This window comes from Malania oleifera, chromosome 6 (assembly GCF_029873635.1).
Source record: "Malania oleifera isolate guangnan ecotype guangnan chromosome 6, ASM2987363v1, whole genome shotgun sequence".
Classification (NCBI taxonomy): domain Eukaryota; kingdom Viridiplantae; phylum Streptophyta; class Magnoliopsida; order Santalales; family Ximeniaceae; genus Malania; species Malania oleifera.
The window spans coordinates 169,244-182,255 of NC_080422.1; the positions used below are offsets into that span (position 1 = coordinate 169,244).

A 13,012-nucleotide genomic window follows, 5' to 3' on the forward strand; every position below is an offset into this window, starting at 1 on the left:
AAAGAGAAACACGTCCAGTTGATAGGCAGTACAGTCGTAGAAAAGGAAAAGGGAAGATGCATCAAATAGAAGAGGATACCTTTTCCCTTAGTATGGAATCTATGAGTATAGGAACAGAGCACGACTCTAATAGTTATGGTGGTTATGAATCTACACAGAACAGCTCCTCACAATCTACATATGGCCAACCGTTTTCACATGCAAATGAGCAGGCACAACAATGTGGAAATTGGCAACCACATGTCTATGGGTATCGACAAACAGGTCAAGAATATGGGTATGAGTATGACCAGTATGCAAATGCAAAACAATCCTATGGACATACACAACAAGTAGAACCTGCAAGAAGAAATCCTAGCACACGAAGATCTTCTGGCCGAGTAGAAACTGCCATGAACCAGATGACTACGGAGGAGTATGAACAACACATTTACACCTATACTCAATATTTTGGAAATTATATGACATGGAGTGATTATTGCAAACAATATATGATATCTTGAAATCCTAATGATAGGGATAGGAGAGATGACTTTGAGCCACCAAGAAAGTCCATGTGGTATTAGATCATTAAATGTATAATTTTTATTGAAAATGTAGTTGTTTAAATGATAATTTGTTGCCTTAAATCTTAAAGGAATAGCTTCAAAACTTTATAATCATTTGAATGTTCTTCAGTTCATAGTTTGTTTCACGATGTGCAGTTTAATATCCTACACACTAGAAACTTGTCATATATGCATTTTTTTAATGTATTTTGATACCATATTAAGCATAATCATCTATTCTAATATTTCCTAAAGTTTTATTGTAAATTTCCATCATTTACTATAAATTTCCGTAATTTCTTTAAATCGAAATCGAAATCGAAATTTCCGTAAATTGAGACCATCGAAATCGAAATTTAAGTCCTTGGTTACAGGTAACATTTATGTGCTTTCAAATAAAGTTGTTGTGCTTTTTGATTCAAGTGCGACCCACTCGTTTGTATCCCGAGGGTTTATTAAAGTGTGCGGAATAGAGACTCAGTCATTAAAGGTCGAGCTAGGTGTGGTCACGCCGACAGGGTCAATGTTTGTATGCAATAAGGTGATTAGAAACTATCCAGTGGAGAATCAGGGGAGGAGGCTGCCTGCTAGTCTAATCGTCTTTGATATGCATGGATTCGACATTATTTTGAGGATGGATTAGCTAGCATCCAGTTAGGCGAGTATAGACTATCATAGAAAGGAAGTAGTGTTTAGACCTTTAGGGGAGCAGGAATCTAATTTCGTCGGATTGTGTGTGCGCTCTGCACCACAGATTCTTTTAGCGATTCAGGCGAAGAAGTTGCTTTGAGATGGCTGCCAGGGGTATTTTGTATTTGTGAAAGAAGCACTGAAGGAGGAACTGAAGCTGGAGGATATCCCGGTGATAAGGGATTTCTCATATGTGTTTCCTGAGGACTTACTAGGATTGCTTTCGGATCGTGAAGTGGATTTCGCCATTGAGTTAACTCCAGGGACGGCGCCAATTTCCAACGCTCCATACTGAATGACTCCAGCTGAATTAAAGGAACTGAAGGAGTTGCTACAGGAACTTCTTGACAAGGGGTGCATCAGACCGAGCGTGTCACCCTGGGGAGTGCCGGTATTGTTCGTAAAGAAGAAGGATGGGTCAATAAGGATGTGCATCGACTACAGGGAGATTAATAAGGTGACAATGAAAAATAAGTATTTGATACCTCGTATTAACAACCTGTTTGACCAATTGAAGGGCACTCAGGTTTTCTCTAATATCGATCTGCGATCCGGGTATCATCAGTTGAAGGTGAAATCAGAGGACGTATTGAAGACAGCTTTCCGAACCCCGTATGGCCATTACAAATTTTGGGTTATGCCGTTCGGTTTGACGAATGCGCCTGCGGCATTCATGGATCTTATGAACAAGGTGTTCCACGAGCACTTAGATCAGTTCGTGGTAGTGTTCATTGATGACATTCTGGTTTATTCGAGGAGTCCAGCAGAGCATGAAACTCATTTGAGGTTGGTACTTCAGGTACTCAGAGAAAAGAGGTTATTTTCTAAATTTAAGAAATGCGAGTTTTGGCTGGAACAGGTTGCATTTCTAAGACATGTAGTGTCAACGGAAGAAATTTCAGTGGACCCGAGCAAAGTAAAGGCGGTAGTTGATTGGGCGAGACCAAAGAAAATGCATGAGATGAGAAGTTGCTTGGGTCTGGCAGGGTACTATCACCGGTTCGTCGAGGGTTTGCCCAGGTTGTCAAGTCCTTTGACACAGCTTACAAGAAAGAACAGTAGGTTCGACTAGACTAGTGAGTGCGAGCAGAGCTTCCAGGAATTGAAGCAGCAACTAGTCACAGCCCAGTATTGACCATTCTATCAGGGGATGGTGATTTTGTAATTTATAGTGACGCATCTCTAAAAGGATTTGGGTGTGTCTTGATGCAGTAGGGAAAGGTTATTGTGTATCCTTCTCGCCAACTCAAGGAGTACGAGAAAAACTACCCTACGCACAACTTGGAACAAGCAACAGTGGTGTTTGCACTAAAGATCTGGCGACACTACCTATACAATGAAAAGTGCGAGATCTTTACTAATCATAAGAGTCTCAAATACTTCTTCACCCCGTAGGAGTTGAATATGAGGCAACGCAGATGGCTTGAACTGATTAAGGACTACGACTATACCAATAGTTACAACCTAAGAAAAGCTAACGTGGTAGTCAATGCTTTGATCCGGAAGTCAGTAAGTGCATCAGTTTCAGTAGTTGGAGTTCAGCAAGAGATTGGGATGGACCTGGAAAGGTTGGGTGTGGAGTTAGTGGACGAAAATCACCAGGCATTCATTGCTAGCCTGGTGGTGCAACCGACTTTACAGGAAAGGATCAGAACAGCTCAGATGAAAGAGGCAAAGCTAGCAGAGATTGTGAATGGAATACATGATGGGTTGAATGCAGATTTCAATATCTCAGATGACGGGGTGTTGAGATTTCACACCAGGATATGCGTACCAAATGATGTTGACATTAAATGAACCATCCTGGAAAAGGCACGTGGTTCTCTATATACAATGCATCCAGGGAGTACAAAGATGTACAGGGATCTACGGGAATCTTTCTAGTGGTCTAATATGAAAAGAGAGATCGCCTTTTTTGTTACGCAGTGTCTAACGTGTCAACAGGTGAAGGCCGAATACCAGAGGCCAGCGGGACCGTTGCAACCACTTAATATTCCTAAGTGTAAGTGAGAGCATATCTCAATAGACTCTGTATGTGGGTTGCCTTCAGCTTTGCATGGGCAGAATGCTATCTGGGTTATTGTGGATCGGCTGACAAGAGTGCACATTTCGTCCCAATCAGAGTCAGTTACTCTATGGATAGGCTAGCAAAGCTTTATGTGTAGGAAATTGTACGACTTCATGGCGTCCCGATTTCCATTGTTTCAGATCGAGATCCACGTTCACTTCTCGGTTCTGGAAGAGTTTGCAAGATGCCTTGGGATCTCAACTCACCTTCGGTATCGCGTTTCACCCGCAGAAAGATGGGCAATCCGAGAGGACCATATAGATTCTGGAGGATATGTTGCGGACGTGCGTACTAGCTTTCGGTGGTGGTTGGATTAGATATCTGCCGTTAGTTGAGTTCGCATATAATAATAATTATCATACCAGTATCGAGATGGCACCATATGAGGCTTTGTATGGTCGCCGATGCTGATCTCCGTTGTATTGAGATGAGGAAGGTGAGCGGCAGATTTGGGGGCCATAATTAGTTTAGCAGACCTCTGCAAAGGTCGAGCTTATCAGGGACAAGATTAAAGCAGCACAGAGTCGACAGAAGAGTTATGCAGATACTTGCCGACAGGAGCTATAATTCGAGATCGGTGATATGCTATTCTTGAGAATTATTCGAATGAAAGGGGTGATGAGATTCGGGAAGAAAAGCAAGTTGAGCCCTCGGTACATTGGGCCATTTGAGATCCTAGAAAGGATTGGTCCAGTTGCCTATCGAGTAGCGTTACCCCCAACGTTATCTAGGGTTCATAATGTTCTCCATGTATCAGTGCTGAGGAAATACATATCAAATCCTTCGCATGCGATAAGTTATGAGTTTTTGGAGATCAGGGATGCTTTGGCATACAAGGAGGTACCAGTTCATATTTTGGATCAGAAAATACAGGAACTGCGTACCAAGGATATGCCGTTAGTGAAGGTGCTATGGCGTAATCATGCAGTTGAGGAGGCTTCTTAGGAGTTAGAGACAGAAATATGCTAGAAATACCCACAGCTTTTCAAAGAAGATCAGTGTTAGACAGACCAGTACGGTAGCACAGATAAGTGTTAGTTTTATTTGTAGGTCAGGTAAGGTAGGTGTGTTTAGTTTGTTAGTTGTTATGATTTCGTATTTGAATGGTCTCTGGGAGAGTTTTGTATAGTATTGTAATCTTCCGAGACATTACGTGTAACCACGGTATTCCTCCATCATAAGTGAGGGTATCTAATAAACTTGAGACGAGGCCGCTATATGGGTGGCTACCGACTCTTCGGTAGAGATGAATTGTGAGTTCAGGAGGTGAAACAGTAACAGTTAGCAAATTTCGAAGACGAAATTCTTATAACGGGGCGAGATTGTAGAAACCCGAACTCGAAAAAATAAAGGAAATAAATAAGTAAGGAAATTTTTAAAATGGCATCAGCAAGATTCATTGACGAACTCCCTGTTTTCGTTGGCGAAGTCCCTTCTGCAATTCGTAGACGAAGTTCGGGCATCGTCGACGAGGAAAATGCCGAGAGAAATTCAGGCTTCACGTTCGTCAACGAACCCATTCTTTCGTCGACGAACATCCTTCTGCAGTTCATCGACGAAGTTGGCTGAGTCAATGGCCTATAAATAGATATTTTAGTTGCTTAATGGTCAAGAAACCTAATTTCTCTCTCTCTCTCTCTCTCTCTCTCTCTCTAAACCGGCGCCCCCCACTCTCTCTCTACGATTCTTCGCCGTTTGTCACCAGATTCGACGATCGGAAGTTACCACAAGGATCTAGGGAAGATCTCTACAAGTCTAACGGATTAGATTTTTGAACAGGGTCTTTCCAGGCACCACTCCAAAACCAGGGTAAGTAGGTTTGGAATTTTATTGTTGATTTGGAGTATAAGGGGGCCTAGGGAATGTTTAATGATAAGTATCATGTGGGTTGGGATGATTAATTTAGGGAAAATGCATTTCAGGGTTTTGAGCTTTGAACGCCATAGGGCATGGATTTGGGTTTCCAGAAGGCTTTCCAGTAAGCCAGGTAAGGGGATTAAGTTAAGTCAAGAATTTTATTAAAGTTGAAATAATTGAAATGCTATATATGTATATTTATCTTTTCAGTTGTTATTTCAAAAACCAACCATTCAAAATGGATTTTTCAAACCTAAGATATATGATATGGTATTTTGAGTAAAAATGAATGGTGGAAAGTTTGGTTTGATGTTATAAATGGGATATATTGTATACTGGAATCGTGTGGCAGATGGATAATATTTTAGGGTTATTGTATAACCGAGTTTATGGAACTATTTGTGAAATACTGGAAATTTTGTAAAATACAAGAACTATTCGTGAAAACACAGGGAATTTTACATGACGGCCGCAAGAGCCGGGATTTGATATAGCGGCTATGAGTTGAGTTTTATATGACAGCCGCGAGGGCCGGGATTTGATATAGTGGCTGTGAATTGAGTTTTATATAACGGCCGCGAGGGCCGAGATTATGTTTTGTAGCTGTGAGCCGAGTGGTATATGATGGTCAGGGGCCGCGTTTTATAATATGACCGATTTTTATATGGAATGAGTTTGAAATACTATTTTATTACTTAAATTGCGTGATATGCTTTAGGAACCCTGAGGACCAGTTATGCTATGAGCACGGTACCATTGCTAGAGAATCAGTATTTGCCCATGTGCACCCACACTGTTCTAGATGAAAGTGTAGGGTGGTCTCAACCGATTAACCTCAGTAAAGGGCGTACCTTCCCTGGAAGCCCGGACTTTCAGGATGTGGTAGGGCAATCGGAATCCCACAAGCAAATTACGAATGCCTACGTAGTCGAAGTTAGATGCAGACGTATGTTTTGACTTTGTCTGAGTTGATCACCCCAGGCTTAGTCCAGCCTTCGGGCCGCACAACCCATGTCATGGGGGAAGTAAATGGCGTTAGTCATAGGGAATGTCTTTTATGCATATCTATAAATTTATGTAAATGATACCATTTATTTACTGAATTGTTTATACCATGGAAATGAGATGTATATTTTCAACTGTGGAAAGTGAGTACAAAGTATAAATGTTATTTTCAGTTAAATGAAGGATGGATGTTTTTTGTAAACACCTAATGCATGTTGACCACACACTGATGTTAACTTAATCTGCCTTATTGAGAAGTGTCTTATCCCAATATACAAATGATCTATTCAAGACCATTTCGAGGTCGAGGTTAGCGAACTCCAGGGTGAGTTGATAGCCAATTAGATTTTTGTGAGTGTCAGTAAGAACTCTACTATATTTAGGTTGGGTTTAAAGCCGCTGAGTATGTAATATGGGTGTATGGATTGAGTTAGTTTTAGTATTGCCCTATGGTTTGTATTATGAGCATTGGGAGACTCTGATGTATGTTAGTATCATAAAACTCTGGTAATGGATTATGGAGATTATTTTATTTATTTCCGCTGCAATGTAATAATGATTATGGTATCAGGTACACAAACGTCACTAAAGTAGCACCCCAGGCCCACATGGCGGGTCGGGGAGTTACATCCCCTCAAAAAATTTGTCTGTCTGCAAAATATAGGGGGAAGTTTGTGTCTTTTTGACAAACCTCAGGGGAGGTCCCTGGAATTTTTGAAACTTCAAAGAAGGTTATGGTCTTTTTGCTAAACCTCAAGGAAGGTTAGTGTCTTTTCCCCTTACATTTACTAGGTGAATAAGTTAATATAGGAGGGTGACAGCAAGGTCTTAAACTTTGATTTCAATTAAAATTTCAAGTCTATAAAACTATGGAAATTCGATGTCAATATCAAATTCAATTTTGATTTTTTAGAAAAAAATGATGAATATTAGTAGTAAAGCATGGAATTATTTTATAAAATTTTATAAATTGTTAATAAACATAATAATGCTTCAATGATATGCACACAGTGTATAAGGTGCAATAACATTATAAAACTTATACAGCTAATATAAATTGTTAAAGCTTGATATACATTGTTCATCCACCACCTAACTTCTTAGGCCTTTAGGTAAATTGGTTGCCTAACATAAATGAAATTCATAAATTAGTTAAATATTACGTAATGTACAAGATAATTTCGACATAAATCTTTAGTGATGAATTACTGTGGTGTTTTCTAGCAACAAAGAGCATTCAGCATGCTATAAATCCGTAGTCTGGTGCAGCCATACCAAAAATCTGCTTGCCAATGCCGCAATCACATAGACCTAAAATGGAGAAACTGGTACAGCATTTGCTGAATAGAGGGTTAGGGCACTAAAGTAAGAGTCCTTGTTCTGTTCTTGCCTTGCTCACGCCTAAGTGGATGAGCATGGAGCATGTGTATGGAAAAAAAAAATTACAGTAAATAATGCTTCCCAATTCCTTGTTTGCATGACATGCTCCATATTCTGGTGGTTTCCAAAGTATTCTCCAAGATGGACTCGAGAAGCAACTACAATCAACTTAGGCAGTCATGGTGACCAGAACATGGCATTCAAGAGACCAGATGGACACTGAGTGATTGGTGATGCCATTCGAATGCACCAAACACATTCATGAGGGTAATGACCAAGGTACTAAAACCTTTCTAGGGAACATTTCTTGTGGTTTATTTTGATGATATTTTTTTTAGTCAGACAAAAGAAGAGCATTTAGCTTATTTCTGTCAAGTCGTGGATGTTCTTCATTAAGAGGAACTCTTATGTGAATATGAATAAGTGCTCATTCTTGTGCAATGAGGTTATGTTCCTTGAATATAAATTTATTTTTTAGCAGATATATTAAAAGTAGACATTGAAAAAGTTTGAGCAATCAAAGGCTTGCCAGTACCAGTCCACTGGGGATGTCACAGTTTTCATGGATTGGCCACTTTTTATAAAAGGTTCATACAGAATTTTAGCTCCCTATTTCCACTCGCAGATTACCTGAATAAAAAATTTAAAAAATAATATTTTAAAAAAAAAAAAAAACTTGTGAATGTTCGAACTAGGGCACAAGGCCTTTGAGAAGATCAAACAATTGATGACGGGTATGTGTCATACACTTACAAGATTTTGAGAAGTTCTTCACCTCAATTCCTTCACCACAGTGTGGTGCATTGCTTTGGGAATTGGAGCTGTTCTGCCCAAGAGCGAATCCCATGGTAATACAGGAAGTTCGCAGTATAGTTAGATCACCAAGCATTGTGGTACTTGAAATCTTAGAAGAAATTCACTGCATATCATGCTAATTGGAGTGCCTATCTTGGTGTTTGTTTTCTCAATTAAATATAAGACGTGGTAGCAGATACGAAAGCATAAGCAGGAGATCCTTGCTATTGGTTGCGATAGAGGTACAGGAACTAGGTTCTGCAGAATTAAAAATCAGTAGGAAAATTAACCTATTTTTTAGCGGTATTACAGCTTAACTGCACGTATTAACAAGGCAAACAATGCTACCATACAAGCTGTGAGAACCATGTTTCTGCAACTGAAGAAAGTTGTACCCACTGATCGTGTAGCCGATTCTTCTCAAGAACCAATGGAGCTCCAAACTTCCTTACTTTATCCAATCTCAGATCAAAGGATTTCCCTTCAATCTAGACTGAACAAACCCCCAGCAGCAATAACTAACAGCACCATGATAACGAGAAAAAGCGAGATGAGAGAAGAAGAGATCTTCACCCTCACTTTTTCACCTCACTCTTACCCCCATCCAATCATACTTCTTGTCCTTGAAGATTAGATAACCACAAGCCCATCTTGTCCGTAACAAGTTGAGCATGAAGATCCTTCTCATTTATCTGCACCAAAGGAGAGACATGGGTGGGTAAAATACCATCCCTACTTTGATCATTCACTTGCAACCATCATCCTCAAAAATAAGACACCCTCTAGACCTTGAAGCAGAGCTGTCGGCACATGAGAAATATCACAAATTAAATTTTAACATTAATGCTAAAACTAACAGTAATATTTCCTTCTAAAATTTTATTGACCCACACATCAGACTTAATTCATGTATCATCAAGATAATTCCTCATTTCAAGACCTACCTGCAATGAGCCACCCAACAAGTATAAACTTTATAAGACTCTTCTTTCTAGCATCCAAAGACTTATCACCACCATTACTTCTAGGGGTGAGCAAAATTCGGTGAAAACCGAATTACCCAAATTAACCGATTCAATTCAGTTGGTTCAGTTCGGTTTTTATTTTAGGGAAAATTCAGTTTTCGGTTTTCGGTTCGGTTTGGGGTAATTTTAATTTCAGTTAACTGAATTAAACGAATTAAATAATAATTAATATATACAACTCTAACAAGGAGGGGATTTCATTAAGGTTCCTTCCGGGTTCCGTCTTCCAAGTTCCAACTCCACTCCAGTTTCCAACCTCCTTGAGCACCGCTGGACCTGGATCTGCCGATCTGGACCAGTCGCAGCTCACATGCAGCTCACCTTGCCGTGGCATCACCGTCCCCGTCACCTCCACTCTCCAACCTCCTCGAGCACTGCTGGACCTGGATCTGCCAATCCGGACCAGTCACAGCTCACACGCAGCTCACCTCATTGTTGCCTCGCCTAGCCCTCCTCATTGCCTCCACTCTCCAGCATCCTTGAGCGCCGCTGGACTTTGATCTGCTGATCTGGACCAGTCAAACCTCGCCCACGCTGCATCGCCTCACCCTCTCCGTGGCCTCGTCCTCCCCATCGAACCATTCCAATCTGATTCAGTTAAATTTGGTTAACAGAATTAACCAAAACTTCGGTTCAGTCAGGTAATGGTTGATTAGTAAGATTAATTCGGTCGGTACGGTTATTGAAAATTGTTAACCAAAAATATTTGGTTAATACGGTTAATTGACTGAATTGCCCAAACCGGCCGAATGCTCACCCCTAATTACTTTTCACAATATAACTCCCTGTTCTCTGCTCCGCATCATGCAGCTTCACTTAACAAACAAGACCAGTAGACAGTCATTGATCTTGTCAATCCACCTGCATTAGTGGCTTTGTTCCTTAAACATCACGCATGCACAACTCATCATTAAGATTCTGACCTTGTACTCGCTTGAATGTCCCACATCCACACACCACCACGAGATGATTTTTGTGCCCCTCCAAAGCATGATCGCTCCCTGTTCGAACTGTTGCTCAGAATTGTTAGCCCCAGCAGAAAATTAACTGTAACTGGAAGTTTTGGAAGGTGCTGACCCCCAAAAATTGCAGGGCTCTGACTCCACTTGAACCCCCAAATCATTTCGTAGAATTTGTTTTGGAAGAGAGCTGCCTGAAAATGTTCTGCTCATCCAAAGTTATGAAAAATGAGTATTTTTGTGATTATTGCGCTAATATCCTGCTGGCACAGAGAAAGAATCAGATGGTTGGAGTTGTTGAGGGGTGGCTAGGGTTTACAGGAAAAGTATCAGAGGGAGAAGATGGCTTTGCTGGTCTTCAGCTTGAAGCTGAGGTATTTTGGAGTGGACCAGGTAATTTTTTTCTTTTATATTCAATTTGGGCCAACAACATTTTGCAGTCTTTTTAATGTCCAGCACACAATGTTCACTCTCTGGTACAAGCAGTGGGCGTAACGCGGAACTATTTAAAGAAGGGGCAGTCATTAATGAGCATGCTCAAAAATTAGATATGGGAGAAGAGGGTAATCATGTTTTGTGCAGCAAACCTATTGGAAAGACATGATTATCCCTCTGCTCCCAGACCTAATTTTTGGGCATGCTCATTAATGACTCCCCCTTTAAATGGTTCAGCCCACCATATAACTGAGTGTAAACATTGTGTGCTGGACCTTAAAAAGACTGCCAAGTACCAGAATGTGAACATTGTGTCTGGACCTTAAAAAGACTGCCAAGAGGTTCTAATAGTTGGCCCAAATTGAAGATAAAAGGAAAAATACCTGGTCCATTCCATAATAGCTCAGCTTCAAGCTGAGGACCAGCCAAGCCATCCTCCCCCAATTATACGGCTCTTGAAACCTAGCCACCCCTCAACAACTCCAACCACCTGATTCTTTCCCTGTGCCAACAGCATATTATAAGCACAATAAACACAAAAATCCTCATTTTTCATAACTGTGGCTGAGCAGAACCTTTTACTACCTCATTCCAGCAAGATCTCTTCTTCTCATCTGAACAAACACCAAACGTCTGTGCCTGAAACCCCACCTTTCGTTGATTTCAATACCATCACAAAATCTCCATAGCAAACCATCCAACCCCCAGGTGCGAAGATGGAATGATCCTTTCCCCCCAAAACTCCAGAGTGTCCAAGAACTTACCGCTTGTAGTAGATGGAAGCACCACCCAAAACCAGAAATTTCCAAATCAATTGGGAAGAGGATTTTACTCCAACAAGAAAATAAAAGTTTCCACAACCAACCTTTTTTACTCTCAAATACAGGACTTGCCTCTGGTCTCGACTGTTTTGCAACGCATGTCCTCTGTCGCTATGTTCCGAAAACAATTTGTTAAGCAATTACTGAAAGATTTGAGAAAGAAATACACAAGATTGATATCCATAAGAGACAGAGAGATAAGACAGACAGACAGAGAGATTTCATTAGGGTCTGTGCTTTCAATAATGGATTGGAACTCAAAACAAACTCAGTTACATTAATCAGACAGAATTCATTTATAATGCATACGTTGCTTACACATGCATCAGTAACCAAACTGTCAACCATGATTACTAAAAATGAAACCCTTGTGCATCAAATATTTCTACTTTCTAGCATGAAGAAAACATTACCTGGAGAGCCTCAAAGCTTACTGTCAGGTTTGCAACACGTCCAGAATATTGGAATAATGTCAAAAGAACACCTGGCTTCCCTTGAGCCTCACCATGACCTGGACAAATGCATCAAATAAACTTGAATGACGTATTAAACTAAGCAAAGTTAAAAAACTGCAATTCATAAATAATTTCTATAAAATATTCTGAAACACACAATGTAATATCCAGCAAAGCACCAAGTCTCACTAACAAACAATAATATACACCATATATAAAAGTGCAATATGTTAAAGAGAATAAAATATTATGCTCTGCATAAATATTATTGACTTCTTCAAAATATCCATAATTACACATCCCTAACAAATAAGACTCATGAAAATCTATGCGTATGTTAGAGTTTGATATACATTGTTGGCCAACAACCTAATAGTTAAAGCTTTTGGGTCAAGTGATCTAACATTGTATCAGAGCTGGTTAGGAGATCCTAGGATCTAGTCCTGCTACTCACGTTTATTGTTGGTGTTTAAGTTACTTTATTCCCTGTAATGAGTGTTATTTCATGTTCATTTATCTCTCCACATGCTGCCAGCCTGCACGTGCAGAGTGTTAAAGCTCGATATACATTGTTGACCCACAACGTAAGAGCTTAAGCTTTTACGTAAAGTGGTATTCTAACATGGTATCAAAGCTGGTTACAAGGAAGTCCTGGGTTCTACTCTCATTGCCTGCGTTTATTGTGCAGTGTTTAAAAATTATTGTATCATTCCCTGTAATGGGTGTCATTTTATCACCTGTTACAGGAAGTCTATATAAAAAAGATACTCTTTTGATAAGAAAAAGGAGGTATATTGACAACAAACCCAGAAAGTACAATAAGGAGAGAAAAAGATGTCCTCCCAACAAGAAAGTGAAATACAGCCAAAAATAATTACATAAGCACCACCTCCCAATTCCTAAAAAGATCGGATAGAAGCAAAAATGTTAAGAACCCAAAAGAATGGAACCAAAGAGAGGCAAACCCATAACAA

General features: G+C 40.1%; 1 protein-coding gene across 5 annotated transcripts in view; it reads right to left on the reverse strand.

Moving 5' to 3' along the window:
- Nucleotides 1–13,012, reverse strand: part of LOC131158794 (uncharacterized) — a 146,570-nt gene that overhangs the window by 70,882 nt on the left and 62,676 nt on the right. For all 5 annotated transcript variants that reach the window (XR_009137509.1, XM_058113660.1, XM_058113661.1 and 2 more), the window contains exon 14: nt 11,997–12,094. Coding sequence is in view for 4 of the 5 variants with exons in the window: in XM_058113660.1 (XP_057969643.1) it covers nt 11,997–12,094 (98 nt within the window). In the remaining variant the exon portion in view is untranslated. The remainder of the gene's footprint in view (nt 1–11,996; nt 12,095–13,012) is intronic.